This window comes from Larimichthys crocea, chromosome I, assembly GCF_000972845.2.
Source record: "Larimichthys crocea isolate SSNF chromosome I, L_crocea_2.0, whole genome shotgun sequence".
Lineage (NCBI taxonomy): Eukaryota > Metazoa > Chordata > Actinopteri > Sciaenidae > Larimichthys > Larimichthys crocea.
In genome coordinates this window covers 2880693-2900481 of record NC_040011.1, presented here as the reverse complement: position 1 = coordinate 2900481, position 19789 = coordinate 2880693, and the positions used below count along the sequence as shown (strand labels likewise).

Below are 19789 nucleotides of genomic sequence, written 5' to 3'. Positions count from 1 at the left end.
TATTGTTCTTTAAACAAAACACTTCCCTCCTTGTTTGACAATTTATTTTCTGCAAACAATCAATTTCATAATTTCTCAACTCGTAAAGCCTATCAGCTTCGGCCCCCACAATCGAGAACTGTTTCATCACAATTTAAGATTTCCTACAGAGGTTCCAAGATATGGAATTCACTTCCTCCTCATTTTCTTAAACTCTCTCAACCAGCTTTTAAAAAATCTGTTAAACGTATGTTGTGTAATCAAGAACTGAATGTTCCGTTTTAATTTTTATAACACCTTGATGTGTGTATATCCTGGATCTATGTGTTCAGCTGTGTTTTATTTTTTATTTTTTTGAAGCTGTCCTTAGTTGTGTATGCCCTGTATAATACAGTAGCTTGCATTCTTATTCATACCCTGTAATTGTTTCAGGAGGTTCTCTTGACAAGCCCCTTGAGGGTTTTTTCGGACCTCCTTGCATGTCCGCTGTGCATAATATTCTTTTGCTATTCGTTTGTTTTTGAGTTTTTTTTCTTCTTTTTCTTGTTTGTTTTATCTTTTATGGATAATGTAATTAATTATGTGCTAAATAAATCAAATCAAATCAAATCAAGTATCCCAGAATGCATTATATACCAACCAGCAGCAATTTATCGAAACAATGCCTGACAATGTATTCCAGCAGCCTGGACATTTACACATTCTTGTTGTGGTGTTTCTTTTAATTTAGCATTTAAAAGTCGAGTATGTCTCAACTATGTTCTCATTAGTGTATAATCACATGGAAGTAAGAATTGTTAGGTTTTTGTTGGAATGAACCTTTTTTATCTACAGATTTTGTGGGAATCTTTTACATAGCGATGACAGACACACATGATGAAGTAAACACTGGCTTCTGAGAATTGAATTTTGAGGGCTAATAAAAGAAGTCAGAGCATTTAAGCAAAAGTTTATTTCACATTTGAAAATACATATTGACTAACACAGAGGATTCTGTCTGGTTATAAAGTTCTCCATATGAATGGATAAAAAAATGAACACAATATATTTACTTCAACACAGGCACAAATATTTACTTCAAAATGTTATACCATAAAAATTAATTGGAAGAAGAGAGTCTGAATATACACGTGTGATTATTTAGTTCAGATATGAAAGAGATACAAAACTTAGCAACATTCAAAATATCCCTCAGTATTTACAGCAGTCTGATTTACTAATGACATAAAGCACAGACACAAAACATGGCCACGAGATAAAACCAGCCACTTTCACCCATTTGAAAGCCTGGATGAAATGTAATAATGAACATTCTGTATCTAAAGGCATATCTTGTTTTGTCTTTATGAATATTTCTGGTTTATTAGTAATGTACCCCAAAATTGCTTTGAGATCTGAGAATATGTCAAAACTAACTTTGTAAAGTCGCTAAGTGTCTCTACAAGTCCATGTCCATCATTCATTGGCTTTTTGTCATTTTGTGGTAATGCTGCCATGTTTACTAAACTGCAACACATTGAAGATTGAATACAATGCTGATATGATTCAGTATGTTCAGTATTGTCAACAAAGAAACATAAAAAGTCCTAAAAACCAACAATGTAAGCCTATCTCTCAACACTCTCCCTTACAGCTCCAACATACTGACTTCTACAAAAGATGTAGATCTTCAAAAAACATCTCAAAAGTATATGTCATGAAAAATGGAATGGAATAAAACAGCTGGACACTAATTTTAATTAAGCCCCAAGACTAATCAAACCTTGGTTGGTTCCTGTGAAGCTCAAGTGTCTTTTAGTCTCACCTGGTTCCCTCATAATTTTAACACAGTGTGACTCTTACACAGATTTTTGGAAGAAAACAAGCTGGCACAGGATAATGATAACACATATCAGGCTTTGATACACACACAATACATGTTTCAGGAAACATTCATTGTTGGTTTGGTTCTACACATGGGATTAAACAATATAAAAGACCTGATGAAAATAAATGTGGACGAGTTTAGAAGAGGTAGACTACAAGTATTTAACTTAAGTGAAGAGGAAAATAAATTGTGATTGTTTTGATAAAGAATCACAATAAAATTGTGTAAAATTCAACTGTAATTAAATGATAATGTGATCATGTCATCTTTTTCATAATTAAGTATTTCACTCAGAAAGTCTCGTCATAGCTCCTATTAAACACTTATTTATTGCAGAATTATCTTGACATCCTGATTGGCTGAACCATCAGTACATACAGTGAGTGCAGCTCAGAGCGTTAAACAAAATGCCAATAGACACAGAAGAGGGAAGGAAAGTGAGTTCACTTCTCACTTCAGTTCTTCATCCCAAATTTAAAAAATCAGTGTTTGTAGTCTGTGAATTCACACAGTGTAGTCTCAATGTGTCCCCCTGCCATCAGAGAACACCAGTCCTGAAATGTCCAACTGGTCATCATCATAGCAGAGCCCGTCGCCTGTTTCAGCTGGATTTGGTTGGTTGAGTTGGGGAAGTTAAATGTTGTGGTCCATGATAACACTGTGCTAAGGTTTGAGAGGTCAGGTTGAGGTATCAGAATGCATACTGGCTGGCCTCTCATTAGGGGAGGTCACTGAAGAAGGCCTTGGGGCACCATGCCAGCCCCCATTAACCTGGCAGAGAAATAAAGCTCACATTATTGACTAGTGATGTTACACATGAGCTTTGTTTTGGTTTCCACCAACTCCTTAAGAAGATATCTGAATCTTTAGCTGCTAAATGCTCCACTATGATCACCAGCTAGTCCCTATCTGCTCTTTGGTGCTGTGAAGGTCATATAGAGTACTGAATGCTACCGGAAACTGGTTTCTTGATGTGAGCCACTGAATTACTGGAAATGAAAAGATCCAAATGGTCAGCTTGTATGAGTATATTTATCCTACTTATAAGTTCAATTAATTTAGCAGCTGATTGCAGTGTGGGAATTCTGGGAACAAACACTGACAAATTTAAAATGAAAATTACCAATAAGCCGCCTGTTTTTTTTATTGCCATCAAGACCATTTTTAATCCAGGTTATTTGAAGAACCTTGTTTGTTTTTTCACATATACCTGCTTCAGCTGTGTATCAAGAATAAGATTCTACTTTTCTTTCTACTCGTGAATATGAACATCTAACTCTCTCCGACTTGGTCCCCATTTGTTGTGTTCCTGCTAATAACTCGACTAACTCTGAGCTGTTATCTTCTCTCTATCCCTCCCCTGCTCTAGTTTTATGAATCAGTGCGCAGGCTGTGTTTGATTCCTTGGACAATCACATCTTTCTTACTTTGCCTAAGCCATGGCCTAGATAAGGAGTTGTGAGTACAAAGAGCAGACAAAGAAACTTGAAGTTGCTTGAGGTTGGCATATTGTTTCTACTGCCCAGGGTAATGCAGGGCACTCAGTAAAACAGAATGACACCATGCTGTTCATGTGCATCAGATCATATGACTTTATTCTTCTCTTAGTGCTATATTATTGGTATGTCTGCTGCATGTCAGCTTAGGTATTGGGTGATAACAAATAAGGCTGAAGGCAGCAGCTCTGGTCAGAGTGGAGAGCAAAGTGTCTTGTTCATTTAATTATTCATCTTTTTTTGTATTCATGGAATCAGTACACTACGGTGGTCGGGAACCCTCAGTGCTGCAAATAAAAGAAACGCTGCAAACAAAAAGAAACAGCGCTGCAAATAAAAGAAACGCTGCAAACAAAAAGAAACAGCGCTGCAAATAAAAGAAAGAAACGCTGCTACAAATAAAAGAAACGCCGCTGCAAATAAAAAACTCCACAACGGAAGTGAATTACCGGGGACTATTATTGCCGGTGCACCTGTAGTTTTTTATGTGAGAGAAGAAGAAGAAGAAGAAGAAGAAAAAGAAGAAGAAGAAGAAGAAGAAGAAGAAGCGTATTGCATTCACTTGAAAAAATAAATTAGACACCTGATCTTGTAATTATGAGATAAGGAAAGGTGCCTTATTGGCCACTGCACTTCGGTAAAGTTGGAAAGATATTGGCACTTCCGAGATCAATAACTCTTAATTGAAACGTTGTTAAAACACAAAACGCATATTTTCAACCATAGTAAGACAGACAACGAGCTACAACCTAATGTTCATCACAACAAGCTACAACCTAATGTTCATCACAACGAGCTACAACCTAATGTTCATCACAACGAGCTACAACCTAATGTTCATCAAAACGAGCCAGCCTTGGAGCCACACTAACAACATTAGTGTTTACTAGGACTTTTCATAACTTCTGGGATTTTTTATTAGGAGTATTAATCAATAACTTTAATATGATACAGTACTGCGGTGACGCTATCTACACTTTAAAATCTAGTGCCCGACGGAAACTCAGAAATCAAACAATAATCTCTTTTCTAAGATACATATGCAGATTTATAAAAGTCATTAAATAAACAAATCAAATTGTTTTCTGACAACTCCACCTGATTCTTGTTCTACATGTTCCCAGCTACTTCTGGGGTGATTTTCAAGTTCTTTTACTGTACCGTACCGGTTTGTACTAGATTTTAAAGTGTAGCTAGCGTTACCGCAGTACTGTATCACATTAAAGTTATTGATTAATATTCCTAATAAAAAATCCCAGAAATTATGAAAAGTCCTAGTAAACACTAATGTTGTTGGTGTGGCTCTGAGGCTGGCTCAACATTAGGTTGTAGCTCGTTGTGATGAACATTAGGTTGTAGCTTGTTGTCTGTCTTACTACGGTTGAAAATATGTGTTTTGTGTTTTAACAACGTTTCAATTAAGAGTTATTGATCTCAGAAGTGCCAATATCTTTCTAACTTTACCGAAGTGCAGTGGCCAATAAGGCACCTTTCCTTATCTCGTAATTACGAGATCAGGTGTCTAATTTATTTTTTTCAAGTGAATGCAATACGCTTCTGTACTTCTTCTTCTTCGCTCACATAAAAAACTACAGGTGCACCGGCAATAATAGTCCCCGGTAATTCACTTCCGTTGTGGAGTTTTTTATTTGCAGCGCTGTTTCTTTTATTTGCAGCGGCGTTTCTTTCTTTTATTTGCAGCGCTGTTTCTTTTTGTTTGCAGCGTTTCTTTTATTTGCAGCGCTGTTTCATTTTGTTTGCAGTGTTTCTTTTATTTGTAGCACTGTTTCTTTTTGTTTGCAGCGTTTCTTTTATTTGCAGCATTGAGGGTTCCCGGCCACCGTAGTACACTGCCTGTATAATACTTTAGCGACGATAAAACAAAAAAAAGAATAGTGGTTGAGTTTGCGTGTACATGTCCTCTGTGCTTTGTATTATTACAGTGACTACAAAACACACTTCACTCCTTCATAGATCTGTTTTTTTCTTGCTTTTTCCAACTACTTCCAGATCACATCAGCATATGCCACTATCATCGTCATCATCATCATCATCGTCCTCCTCATCATTATCACACTTGTCATCTTTGCAGCACAGACATTTGTTGTTATGGTTCCTTGTACTTACGTGGAGGCCATCATTGTATCCTGTCTGACTGATAGCATATTGTCCGGTATCCACCTAGAGAAAGGACAGAGGAAATGAAGACAGACAGAAAAAGACAATATCAAGATCAAGTAAGAGCGGAGAGACGGCAACAATGTAGGAAAAAAAAAGCAACTTGAAAGACAAATCATCATCAACATCCTGGATAATCTCTAAAAGGACTGTGATTTAGGGAAGCCAAGGTAGTCAAATGAGCTCACAAGAGACATTATAAAGGAGCGAAAACAAGCACATATAGTACAGACAGAAAACCCATGTACTGATGACACACCATGGACTGGATATAAAGCTGGACCATGCATTTCCACTTCCTCCCTCACTGCTATCTTGTGCTGGTGTTTCCTAATTTGGAGCCAGAGCACAGTAGTGATCATGGTTGGAGCTGCTGTATCAGGGTCCTGGCCATAAGCCTTACAAGCTAATTTGACGGTTGGCACCCATAACAAAACTTATAACAAAAAATGAATACTTATACATCAGCATGACAAGAACTACCTACAATTGCAGAAACCATTTTTGGAAAAAATGTCTTTGAAACTTTCTTAGATTTTTATGTAGTTAAGCCCATGCCTCATCTGTTAAAATGTGGGGGGCAGGTGTTGGAGCCATATTGAATTTTCTAACAGATGTTAATGTTTCCATTTTCATTTATAGAGGAAATTAATATTAAATCTTTCTGAAAGGAGATAAATGTATGTAAAATTTAAAAGCATTTATTTCATTTTCACATACTGTATGTGACTCGCCTCCAGGTGGGCTTTAATTTCATGAATGAATGTTTGTGGATGGTTTAAATCAGTTTTCCAGACATACCCACACACGCACTTGGTATGTTTTGGAACTCTACATTTCGTTTAGTTTAGTTTAGTTTAGTTTAGTTTGATTTAGTTTTTTAAGGTCAACCAGAGTTTTATAGTTCAATAAATGACATCATAGTTATTTTGACGAGCCAGTCTCATCTAGCTAAAAGAACAATGTTGGACAAAATGCCACTTTAGCTTCAGAGTTTATGACCTATACTGCAGCCAGCGAGAGGGAGTCATCAAGATATTTTGGATTCACTTTTGGGGAGCCACCCATCTTTACAATGCATGGGACAAGGATATGAGAGCAAATGACAAACATAAAGAGCACAAATTCTTGAAAATGAAATGAGGACAACAAGGACTTGAATCAAAGCCCAGTAGAGCAATGCCAAAGTAATTTACATTTAAAAAAGGACAAAGAAACTAAAGAAGACCATGCATCATGTTAAACATCAGTAAAACCCATGTCATATATCTAAGGAATTCATGAGGTACAAAGTTCAGATCTTTAGCTGGCAATTCAACTTGTTGGCCTTGTACTGTACCAAGCTCCTACCTGGGACTGCACATTGACTCCAACTTGAGCCACCTGGTAAGAGGCCCCATTAACAGTCTGCAAGCTCATGAACAAGTCTCCCGAGTTTGGGAGGTTATAAGAACCAGGAGAACCTGGAGAGGGAGAGATGGAAGCAGCTAAACAGAAGAGCCATGCTGAGAAGGCAAACACATGCACACACATATATGCATGCACACACCACAAAACAAAGGTATATGGAACTGAAACATTCATGCAGCACTGAAGTGTCTTTGAAATGAGCAGAACAGAGGTGATTTAGTAATTGAGACGCCAACAAGCCAGTTATCAGTAAGGAGCTGTGTGCAGTTGGGGTGGTTGTGTGTTTTATTTTTCAAGAGGGTGCAATTATGTAAGGCTCATCCACACAATGTATTTGGGGCCTGAAACTTAGTCATGTAGTGACTACACAAGATGTCATTGTCATGCCTCAGTGTTTTCCTGGCTGACCATCTCATCCTCCACCAAGTCAGTCAGCCAGCTCTCAACCGTGGGATTTCCACCTCCACCTCACGCCAGCTAGCCATATTGCGCCATTCCTCCCAGTAAACCTAATAAAAGACCTGTTTTCACCTTACCTGTCTGCCCTGTGTCTAGCCTTTCTCAACACAGTATGATCCAGCCAAATGTAAACCCAGCAGACAAAAATTCATCAACATTTTTTTGAAGATTTGATGAATGACTTCATTTGCCTCAAAGACAATGTAGAGTAAGATCGTTAATGTCTACCATAGAAAGGCAGTCTTGTTTCTTGCACTCCAGAAAGTGTCTCCTAAGTGATAGCTGAGGAACTCCATACCTGCGTGTGCCATGGACTTCAAATCCCACAAGCCTCAGCCCCAGGTTCCAACTTTTCAGCCCCAAAATGCTGGCTACCGCCATTCTAGCCTTCACCCCACAACCTGGCCTACTGACTCCTAATGTGCTAGCCACCAGCATGCTAACTGCTGGACCTATATGTGGTCCTCAGCTCTAAGCTCATTTGTGCCCATGTCACCCAGTGAAACAGTGGAGCTCATTGGTCTGTTGTGTTCTCTTTGTAAAGGGACAGTACCAGAGAACATGCTGCTTAACAGGGAGTTTTTGCTGTCAGCAGCATCCAGCTGGAAATCTTCATCCTTCATTTGGAAGCCTAGGGGGAAAAAAAAGAGAAATCATGGCAGTTCGAAATCCCTGTGCTCAACAAAGTGATGCTGATGATCAGCTTTAGGGAACATCATTTCACTAGTGTACACAGAGAAGACAGAAAGAAAGAAAGAAAGAAAGAAAGAAAGAAAGAAAGAAAAACCTTCCTTTAGAAAACTACATCTTAGGTTTTCAGTTTTATTTAAAAAACGCCAAATCAGGGTGTTGTTTAGTTCAGTTGGTAGAGCAGCTGTCCCATGTACAAAGTTATTATTATAAAATTATTATTTTCTTCAACAATATTTTTTAACTCCTACCTGAGTTGGGTATGGTAGGAGAGTCTTCCTGACCGCTGTGGACGGCAGCAGCTGCTGCTTGGGCTGCTGTTACTGCTGTTTTTGCTGCATAAAGATTGGCCTCCTCTTGGAACTTGCCAATGTTCTTTTTATACCGAATCCTCTTGTTACCAAACCAGTTAGAAACCTGATGTAGAAGGACAAAGAAAAGAAGAAGGAAAAAAGCAGCTTTCTCACATCTCCTATTTCACCACCAGTCCAACAGAGTTCAAAACCATCCAAAAACAGTGTGTTGACAGTGTACTTCTTGGTTTCAACTCATCATTCATTATATATGGATGTGTCTGTGTGTGTGTGTGTATGTTTAAAAGAAGGGCAGTGTTATGGAGTAGGAGTATTCCAGGTCATACACACAAGGCTTATAAAGAGCAACCAAGGATAGACAATAACAACATACGACAGCTTAAAGGTCACTGGTAATGTGTAAATGTGTGTGTGTGTGTTGGGCTGGTGGCCTTTGTGTGTATGCACTGACATTTACCAAACAGTTTGAATAGAATGAAATGAAAAACCTAGAATGAAATTGCCTTTTTCAAAACACCCCACCCTCCTTAAGTTGGTAGGTTAATAGCCAATTAAGAAATTGTGACAATGTTGAATAATATTCCAAAAAAATACATTTTGAAAAAGTTCATCCATCCATCTTGCCAGAAGTGGACTGTGCAACACAGCTACAAGCTCCCAAGCTTTCCAACACTGTTTCCTGAGGTCAGCACTCAAAATGATCAGTCATGTTGTAACTCCACAGACTGTATAAACATGAGTGTCATATCTGTGATGTCACAGGTTTCTGAAGAACCATTGTGAAGCTCAGTTTCGTGGCTGTGGCACGCCTGCATCTGCCCAGCTAATCTAAAGATGGGCAAGGAGGTGACGTGTGGGTGGAGCTGTGGCAGGCTGAATGAAGCCTAGTTGCTCAAACACGCCACCTGTGATAGCACCCACCTGTCAACCAACTTGACCTTGCTCTTGACTGTGCATAACTTTAAGCCTTGATATAATCTGAACAGGTGAGTTGTATAAAAAATTCACCCTCAGTACAGTTGTCATGAACGGGTAAATTAGCTATAGAGCAGAGGTTGCCGCTTGTGTAGCTCTGACTACAGAGTATTGCATTATGAGTTTCTTAAAGTCTGTCCATAGTGTGTCTTTCAAAGTTAAATAGTGTTTCATTAGTCCAGTTTAGTTTTAGTTTAGTTTAATCTTGTGTTTAACATGTTTTGCTGAGAAAATAAAAACTAGTTCAAAGTGTCTCCCAGCCTCCTGTAATTGCAGTTGTCATATATTCAGGTCAATGCAGTGAACTAATCTTTAAATGCTGATGTGATGGAGCCTTTAGGCTGGAATCCTGACCTTTACTGTAACATGTGTAGCTCCTTTCTAATCTATCTACTGTACTATTCCAGAAGTTTCTCAGTAGTCTCCTGACACTGGTGAGTAATCCCACTTTGATGCCACTGATGTTATTTCTGTCTGTCACACAGTATAAAATTGTGATCACATGGCACACAGGTTTGCATCGCAGACTCTGCCAGGGCATGTACGGTGGCCCTGAAGTGCAAAACACAACAGCAAATTCAAAAACACAATAGCAAATCAAATAACACAACAGCAAATCGAATAACACAACAGCAAATTCAAAACCACAATAGCAAATCAAATAACACAGCAGCAAATTCAAAAACACAATAGCAAATCAAACAACACAATAGCAAATCAAATAACACATTAGCAAATTCAAAACGGAAAGGGTAGGTACCCACGGGTGACATGAATCGTCGCTGATTGGACTGGTGGTCCTCTGAACCGGAAAGACATGGCTTACATGTTTTCAAAATATGAGCGCTGTTAGTGACAACGTACGTGCTGCTATTAAAGAATATTTTGATGCACGACATGGATACGTGTTACTACGGAAACGCATGATATTCACTGGATTAAATTTTTTTAGTTTTTGACACTTTATCTCGTAATTACGAGAAAAGATCTTGTAATTACAAAATAAGGAAAGGTGCCTCATTGGCCACTGCACTTCGGTAAAGTTAGAAAGATATTGGCACTTCCGGGATCAATAACTCTTAAGCGAAACGTTGTTAAAACACAAAACACGCATATTTTCAACTGTAGTAAGACAGACAACGAGCTACAACCTAACGTTCATCACAACAAGCCATCCTCGGAGCCACACCAACAACATTAGTGTTTACTAGGACTATTCATAATTTCGGGGAATTTTTATTAGGAATATTAATCAATAACTTCAATATGAACAGTACTGCAGTAACGCTATCTACACTTCAAAATCTAGTGCCCGACTACATCGGTTTGTACGGTAAAGCGTGTGAGTGCTTCATGATGCCTTAAAGTGCACCTCGGAAACTCAGAAATCAAATAAAATAATCTTTTTCTAAGATATGCAGATTTAGAAAAGTCATTAAATAAACAAATAAATTGTTTCTGACAATTCTTGTTCTACATGTTCCCAGCTACCTACTTCTAGTGCCCGACTACATCAGTTTACGGTAAAGCGTCTTCACAGTGACGCTTTACCGTACAAGGGCAGGTGCAGTGAAGAACTGAAAATCACCCCGAAGTAGCTGGGAACAGTAGAACAAGAATCAGGTGGAGTTGTCAGAAAACAATTTGATTTGTTTATTTAATGACTTTCTAAATCTGCATATTTTAGAAAAGAGATTATTATTGATTTCTGAGTTTCCGAGGTGCACTTAAGGCATCATGAAGCACTCACACGCTACCGACAAACCGATGTAGTCGGGCACTAGATTTTGAAGTGTAGATAGCGTTACTGCAGTACTGTCATATTGAAGTTATGATTAATATTCCTAAAAAATTCCCAGAAATTATGAATAGTCCTAGTAAACACTAATGTTGTTGGGTGTGGCTCCGAGGAGGGCTTGTTGTGATGAACGTCAGGTTGTAGCTCGTGTCTGTCTTACTACAGTTTGAAAAAATGCGTGTTTTGTGTTTTAACAACGTTTCGCTTAAGAGTTATTGATCCCGGAAGTGCCAATATCTTTCTAACTTACCGAAGTGCAGTGGCCAATGAGGCACCTTTCCTTATCTCGTAATACAAGATCTTTTCTCGTAATTACGAGATAAAGTGTCAAAAACTAAAAAATTTAATCCAGTGAATATATGCGTTTCCGTAGTAACACGTATCCATGTCGTGCATCAAAATATTCTTAATAGCAGCACGTACGTTGTCACTAACAGCGCTCATATTTTGAAAACATGTAAGCCATGTCTTTCCGGTTTAGAGGACCACCATCAATCAGCGACGATTCATGTCGCCCGTGGGACTACCCTTCCGTTTTGAATTTGCTCATGTGTTATTTGATTTGCTATTGTGTTGTTGATTTGCTATTGTGTTTTTGAATTTGCTGTTGTGTTTGATTTGCTAGTGTGTTTTGTGATTTGCTGTGTATTTTGATTTGCTGTTGTGTTATTTGATTTGCTATTGTGTTTTGAATTTGCTGTTGTGTTATTCGATTTGCTGTTGTGTTATTTGATTTGCTATTGTGTTTTTTAATTGCTGTTGTGTTATTCAATTTTGCTGTTGTGTTTTGATTTGCATTGTGTTATTTGATTTGCTAGTGTGTTTTTGAATTTGCTGTTGTGTTTTGCACTTCAGGGCCACCGTAGGGATGCCTTTGTTTCTGTCATAGTCTTTGTGATGGTCAAAGTTAAAATCATTTTCACAGGCCCGCCACCACCACCCTACTTTTGGAGGACAACTTTATACTTTATTTACAGAACAAAAAAAGTCAAAACAAATAAGGAAGACATAAGGTAAATAATCAAACAGAAAGTAAATATGTGCATAGTAATACACCAGGTGGCGTTAACATTGATCTCTGATAGTAAACAAGAAGGAGGAGGGTTATTGTGTGGCCTTACATTTAACTGACAAGCAGACCAGCAACAGACAGCACAGACAGGCAGACCAGCAGACAGACAGAAGACAGACAGATAGGCAGACCAGCAAGACAGACAGAACAGACAGACAGGCAGACAGGCAGACCAGCAGACAGACAGACAGACAGATAGGCAGACCAGCAGACAGACAGACAGACAGACAGACAGACCAGCAGACAGACAGACAGACAGACAGACGACAGTGTGCATGTACTCTGTATCTATAAGTGTTGTATATATGTGTGGATATTTCAGTGATATCAGGCATTTGTAGAGGTGCATTTTTGAATAAGTGGACCAAGTTTTGTTGAAATGGGGTATGCTGTGATTAATTGATGCTGACATTTTTTCCACTGAAATTTGATCTGTTAAGAAATTCTTCCAGTGTGTGGTGTTCAGGGTGTGTGTTGTTGTTTTCAGTTTAGAGGATGTTTTTCTTGGCGACAGCTAGAGCTGTGAACGGTGTAGTGTTATAGTGTGATTATGTAATTGTACTGATGATAGTCCCTAAGATGCAGAGTTGAGGGGATAGGGGGGTTCGGCAGTCTAATATATGTGATAAGTGATCTGTGATTGTATCCAAAATTGTCTAATTGGTGTACAGTGCCAGAAAGCATGCATGTAATTGTCTGTGGTGTGCTGTGTGCAATAAGTGCAATGAGGTAGTGAAACCCATTATGTAATCTCTCCACCTGTGTAGTGTGTTCTGTGGTTAACCTTGAATTGAATAATTTGTACATTTGGGATTTTCTGTGAGTACATTTATTTGCATATTTGAGACCAGAATTCTGCATTTGGAGTGATGGAAAGATCCTGTTCCACTTGAGGTCGAGAGAAAAATTAAAGTGTCAGTAGTGTTCAGAAATTAATACCTTGAGAGTAATTTAACAGAGCTGGAAATCTTTGAAAAGTCATCTATGATAATTGCTTGATCTTGCGTGTTAAATGTATGTTGAATTTAGGGAGGATGGTGGACTTAAGCTGTAAGTATCGGAGATACTGACTGTTACAAATGTCGAACTCTGGATTATTTGTTGAAAATGATGATTTTGGAATATTTTGGAATCCGTATGGTGGAGATGTGTGATACCTTTTTGTTTCCATGACTTAAAGTTTAATGGTTTCCTGTTTTGTAAAATCTAGGTTGTTCCAAATTCGTGAACAAGTGGATGGTGCAACCATGGAGCTTTTGATACGAAATATTTCCACTAAGCTGTCAGAGCTGAGGCTATGGAAAAATTCTGAAAACAGGTGTCATTTTTAACTGTTTGGCGATGAATGGGAGGTCTGAAATGTTTATATTCTTGCATAGTGCCTGTTCAGTTTCTAACAGTGATGAGAATCATGAATTGAGACATTGCGTATTGAGGGACTTAAGCCAGGGTAAATTTGGAAGTGAAGAATCATGGTGAATAGGTAATTAATTTTAAGGAGGGACTGACATTTTATTGTTGAGATTCTTCTGACAGTGAGATTGGTAGATTTGTCCAACATGAGGTTGTAATGGGGTGTAACTTAGATTGAACAGCTCTGAGAGCTTGGAGGATATGTGATATGAGTTCGTGCTCTGCTCGTCGTCCAGCAGGTTCTTGTGGATCGTGGCTGCTGCTGGATCCTGCACGACGTCCACTATGCATAATTATTGTCATATTGCTACCATATCTGTTACTGTGGTCATTTTATCATTCATTGACATTTTATATCATTCATTGTAATTGTAACAATATGTTTGTGTGATTTGTCCCACGTGACATCCATTGCACGTCTGTCCGTCCTGGGAGAGGGATCCCTCCTCTGTGGCTCTCCTGAGGTTTTCTTCCACCTTTTTTCCTGTTAAAGGTTTTTTGTGGGCAAGTTTTTTCCTAACTCAACCGAGGGTCTAAGGACAGAGGGTGCACTCATGTACAGATGGTAAAGCCCTCTGAGGCAAATGTACTTTGTGACTTTGGGCTATACAAATAAAATTGATGTGATTTGATTTTATATGTGAATTCCTAAATATTAATATTTTCCTATGGGAAGGTGAAACTGTGAGGTGAGTTGCCAATACCCTTTGGTCCATCAGAGGGGGTGAATGGTTGATTTTGATAAGTTGATGGAGTAGTTTGGATAGAGTGAGAATGATTTAATGGCAAGGCAAGTTTATTTTGTATAGCAGAATTCATACACAGGCAATCATAGTGCTTTACAGAGGCAAGGAAAAACATTGGACATTACGACAAGCAATAGAAATAAAACAAAAAAAAAAAAAAAAAAAGAGAAGAAAATTTAATTAAAACACCAAAATGTCATTTAAAATCATTAAACAGCAAATTTGAAAACAATTTAAAACATTAAACGAATCACTGGATTATGATTAAAAATTCTTTAAAAAAGCTCAGCCATAAGCACGTGAAAAGAGAAAAGTTTTAACCTGGATTTAAAATGCTAAGAGTTGGGGCTGATTTCAGTCCTGCGGGTATTTGTTCCAGTTGTGAGCAGCATAACTGCTAAATGCTGCTACTGTGTCTGGTTTGAACTCTGTGCTCCACTATCTGACCTGAGTCAGTAGATCTCAGAGCCCTACTGGGTCTATATTCTACTAACATTTCGTTATGTATTGTGGGCCTAAACCATTCAGTGATTGTAACTAGTAGCAGAACTTAAAAATCTATTCTGTGGTAACTGGGAGCCAGTGTAAAGACTTAAGGACTGAGGTGAGTGTGTCTGATCTCTTTGTCTAGTCAAAACTCGAGCGCTGCGTTTCTGAATGAGCTGCAGCTGTTTGATACTTTTTTGGGGGAGTCCAGTCAAAAGACCATAGAGTAGTCAAGTCTACTGGAGATGAAAGCATGGATCAGCTTCCCTGATCTGTTTGGGACATAAAGCCCTTAACTCTGGATATGTTCTTAAGTTTGGTAGAAGGCTTGTTTTGTGACTGATTTTACGTGACTGTTGAAGGTCAGATCTGAGTCTATCAACACGCCAAGGTTTCGGACTTGGTCTTTAGTTTCTAGAGACAGTAAGCCAAGGTGTTTACTGACAGCAACCCTCTTCTCTTTATTGCCAAAAACAATGACCTCAGTTTTTCTGATTTAACTGAAGAAAATTTTGGTTCATCCAATTTTTGACTTGCTCTAGACAGTTACACAATGACTCTATAGGACTGCAGTCATCTGGGGACAGCCGCAAGATATATTGTGTGTCATCTGCATAACTAGGGTAGTAGAATTTTGCAGAATTTGACCCAAAGGCAGCATATAGCAATTAATGACTGACAGACATTCTTGTAGTGATGAGTAGGGTCCCGGAGGAGGATCACACATCGTCGGCATAGAGGATTGTTTTCTGTTCTGTGGATAGATCTGATACCTTGATGTCGTTGTTTGTCATAGGCTAGCTTGGGCTCCAAGAAAATTGCAAAGAGTGACGGAGAGAGTGGACATCCTTGCTGTCCTTGCCATGTAAAGCTTTGTCAGTTTTAAAAGACAGAGTAATTACAGCTGTATTCATCATTGGGAGTTATGCTGTTGGTTAGGAATATAAGGAAAAGGGGTGAGATGTGGGACCAGAAGTTATAGAATCAGCAGGGAGCCATCAGGACCGGTGCTCTATTGTTCTCCATTTTATTGAGTGCATTATGAAATTCAGCTGGGGTTAATGGTCGTCAAGTAAATTTAGTTTATTCTGTTGTTAATTGGGGTAAATTAATATTATTGAGGGGATTTTGTATGTCAGAAGCATTTGGGTTGTGAGAGGATGTGTATAAATTCTTAATAATAATCTTAAAAACATTGTTGATATCTTTCGATTATGGTAGTGCTTCCCCGCGGAGTCTTTCATTACTGTTATAGTTGTTCTATCTTTATTTTGTTTAAACATATTTGCAGATATGTAGTTTGATTTATTACTGTTCTAAGATGTATTGAGTTGAGTCTTCAATAATAAACTTGTTTTTTTATTTAACAGTTTGTTCAGTTCCTTTTGTTTGTTTCTGTCAGTTCACAAAAATGTATCATAGATGGTTGCATGAGTGTTTAGCTCTTTAATTTTCTTTTCCATTCAAGTTCTAACTTTGTGTCTTTTCTTTTTTTTTGAGGATGAGTATGAAATTATTTTGCCTCTTTAAAACATTTCCGGTTTGCCAGAGTAGAGTTGGCGAGGCCTTCAGAGAGAGTCATTTCATTTTCATAAAGAATGTCCACTCTCTCTTAAAATATGTCAAATCTTGAACCCTCTAGTATTGATGTTGTGAACCTCCATCTGAGAAGTACTGAAAGTTGTCTTTGTGTGCAGTTTTAACTGAGACGAGTGTGTGATCACGATCGTGTTGGATGAATTTGTGTTTCAATATATCAGAATGTAATGAGTTGCAGTGGAGAAAAGTCATTCTAGAGTATGTATGGGTGTACTTTTGAAAAATGGGTGTATTTCTCTGTTTAGGATGATTTAGCCTCCAGCTATCACTAAGACCCCAATATCCATATACTGTTTTAAAACTATAAGTGATTTAAGTGGTTCTGATGCCCTGTGTGTTTGATTTATCTATTGTTGATCAAGTATGTTATTGAAATCTCCACCTGTTGTTAAGTCTGGTTTTTAAGGTAGAGAAAACACTGTGAAAAAGAGGGTTCATATTTATAGGGCCATAAAGATAACCCTATTGTGAGAGGGTTTGCTATCAATGGATATGTTGATAATAAATTATTGTTCTTTCCGGTCTACCACCACCATTCACCGACAAATCCACCCAATTGCACGTGCCACCACAGATTATTAACATCTCATTCTGTGTTTTCTGGAATCTACCTATCTGGACCCGTCCAGTGACTGCTGAGAAAGATCAGCCAACCAGGGGAAAGTCTTGCGACTGCATGGGAGACAGCTGAGGGAGGGAATAGACCCAACGGGACAGTCGTGTGGTTAGCTGCCCCGCGGATGTGTAGTCTCTGATGCCTTGCAGCATGTAGAGTCACCCCGCAGTAGCTTACAAAGAAGCAGACAAAGAGAACACCCCCAGAGTCTGCGAGAGCGGGGCGGAAGAGATCACACGGCTGACAAAATAGTAAACGACGGACCGAAACGAGTAAAGTCAGCACAGTGAAAGAAAACACACAGCAACCCAGCTCAAGCCTGCCACAAGCAGCGGACCACAATCTGCAGATCTGTAAGCTGCGGATGTGGAGGAAATATCCGGGGTTGAGGATTCACAGGGAAAGAAAAGGTACTGAGCGAAACAGATGGGTCAGGGGCCTCGCAATTGACTATTGTCTTTTGCAGAAGGAGTCGATCAGTTGAATGAAGTTTTCACCAATTCTGGACGAAAAACCTAGGCTTGGAGAGCATCAGCACTCCTGTCATGGAATGGGGCAAACCAGCCTCACGAGGTGTAGGATGAACAAACATCAGCGGTGGAACCACCAAACCCCCCCCGACCTGCCAGTCGAGCGGAGCTCCAGGTCACAACCCGCGTGGAACTGGCCCGGCGCTGTGGAAAAGAAGCTGTGGGAAAGTGAATAGTGATCTGATATCCGGTCCCCTGAAGCTCAAGGCACAGTGGAGAAGAAGTTGGAAGAAAATGGAAACATCATGTATCAATATGGAGCAGAACGCTTTGGAGGCACACAGGGTCGAAGTTTTCCTATACAGGCTCCCACTCCACCATCCTCCAGGAGGCAACAAGAGATCAGCGCCTCGTTCCAATGAATGGAGACAACTAGGAAATTTGGGAAGAAGGCCTTGGAAGTGGAAAGAGGGCATAAGTAACCTCCAAGCTGACATCAAAAACACGTCTGGTGGCCCCCCCTTCCCAGAACAGAACTCACAGAACGAAGGAGGAGAAAGACAACGAGAACAACGGTTCTACAAAGATCCCGTCAAAATGTATTAAAGACTCCTTCACCAAGGAGAAGAGTGGAGTCCTAAAAACAACACAGAACGATCTGGAGGAGTTCTCTGAGAGCAAACCCACTCGGATCAAAAGCGCCATTAACAACCTGGCCATTCCCCCAGAATGCTACCAATTGACCCCCAGAGCAATCAATTTAGAACGGTCCTCCAACATGAAGGAGGTGGAGAAGTTTTTGTCGCATTGGGCGAGGAACAGCGTCCAGCGCGGGGCCCAAATGGAGTTCCATACAAGGTGTAACAAGAAGCAACCAGAATGCTGTAGGTTTCTCGGAAGCCTCATGAGGACGGTATGCAGAATAGGTTCCCATTCCAAGCGTGGCGTAAAGGGCAGGTGGGACCTTATCCCAAAGGAGAAAGACTCAACGACATCAGTCAGTTTTTCCACCCAATTGCCTTGCTAACGTGAGGGTAAGATCTTCCTCGGATGTCCATCGCCAAAGAATGGCCGAGTACCTGCACAGAAAGGAGTGATGGTGGACACAATCGGTGCAAAAGCAGAATATCGGCTTCAGCTGGGTGCCTAGAACATGCCAGCATGATCTGGCCACCAGATCCAATGGCAAAAACGAGAGAAAGGACCTCCATGCAATCGTTTTGGATCTGCCAACCCTTCGGCTCTGTGCCCCATGAGCTACGTCTGGACCTGCCTTAAAGTTCCTTTTTCTCTAGTTTTTGCCATTTGGATCTGGTGCCAGATCATGCGGGCATGTTCTAGCCCCAGAGAAGCCCGATATTCCGCCTTCTGAACAATGTGTCGCACATAACCTCATTTATGTGCAGGTACGCGGCCATTCGTTGTGCGATGACTCCGAGGAAGATCTTACCCCGCCACGTTAAGCAAGGCAGTGGGTGGAACTGACTGAATTTCGTTGCGTCTTTCTCCTTGGGATAAGATCCCACCCTGCCGACGCCACGCTTTTGGGAATGACCTCTTCTGCCATACCGTCCTCAATTAGCTCCAGAGAAACCTACAGACATCTGGTGCGTTCTGTACACTTGTATGGAACTCCATTTGCCCGGAGCTGACGCTGTCGGCTCGCCCAAATTGACAAACTTCTCCACCTCCTTCCATTTGGAGGACCCGTTCTCAAATTGATGCTCTGGGGGTCAATTGGTAAATGTCTGGGGGAATGGCCAGGTGTTCATGCGCTTTGGATCCGAGTGGGTTTTGCGCTCAGAGAACGCCTCCAGAATCTTCGGTTTGTTTTTAGGACATCAATCTTCTTCCGTGTGAAGAGAGTCCTTTTAAGAATTTGAAGGGAGCTTTGTAGAACCGTGTTCTTCGTTTGTTTCTGTTCTTCCTCCTTCGTTTCTGGTAGTTCTCTGTCTGTGGAGGGACAACAGAGACGTGTTTTTTGATGTCAGCTTGGAGGGTACTTATGCCCGCCTGTTCCACTTCAAGGCCTTCTTCCAAAGTTTCCGTAGTTGTCTCCATTCTTGAACGAGCGCTTTGATCTCCTTGTTTGCCTCCTGGAGACTGGTGGAGTGGTAGCCGGTATAGAAACTTTCGACTGTAGTGCTACAAGGCGTTCTGGCTCCATAATTGATACTGATTTTTTCCCATTTTCTCCAACTTCTTCTCCACTGTGCGGGAA

General features: G+C 39.9%; 1 protein-coding gene across 3 annotated transcripts in view; it reads right to left on the bottom strand.

Moving 5' to 3' along the window:
• Positions 1-960: 960 nt before the first annotated feature.
• Positions 961-19789, bottom strand: part of LOC104934745 (pre-B-cell leukemia transcription factor 3) — a 37878-nt gene continuing 19049 nt past the window's right edge. For all 3 annotated transcript variants that reach the window (XM_027284578.1, XM_027284571.1, XM_027284575.1), the window contains 5 exons: positions 8331-8496; positions 7943-8020; positions 6871-6983; positions 5470-5523; positions 961-2617 (listed from right to left, as the gene is read on the bottom strand). In XM_027284578.1, coding sequence (XP_027140379.1) covers positions 2525-2617; positions 5470-5523; positions 6871-6983; positions 7943-8020; positions 8331-8496 — 504 coding nt within the window. In that variant the 3' untranslated portion in view covers positions 961-2524. The remainder of the gene's footprint in view (positions 2618-5469; positions 5524-6870; positions 6984-7942; positions 8021-8330; positions 8497-19789) is intronic.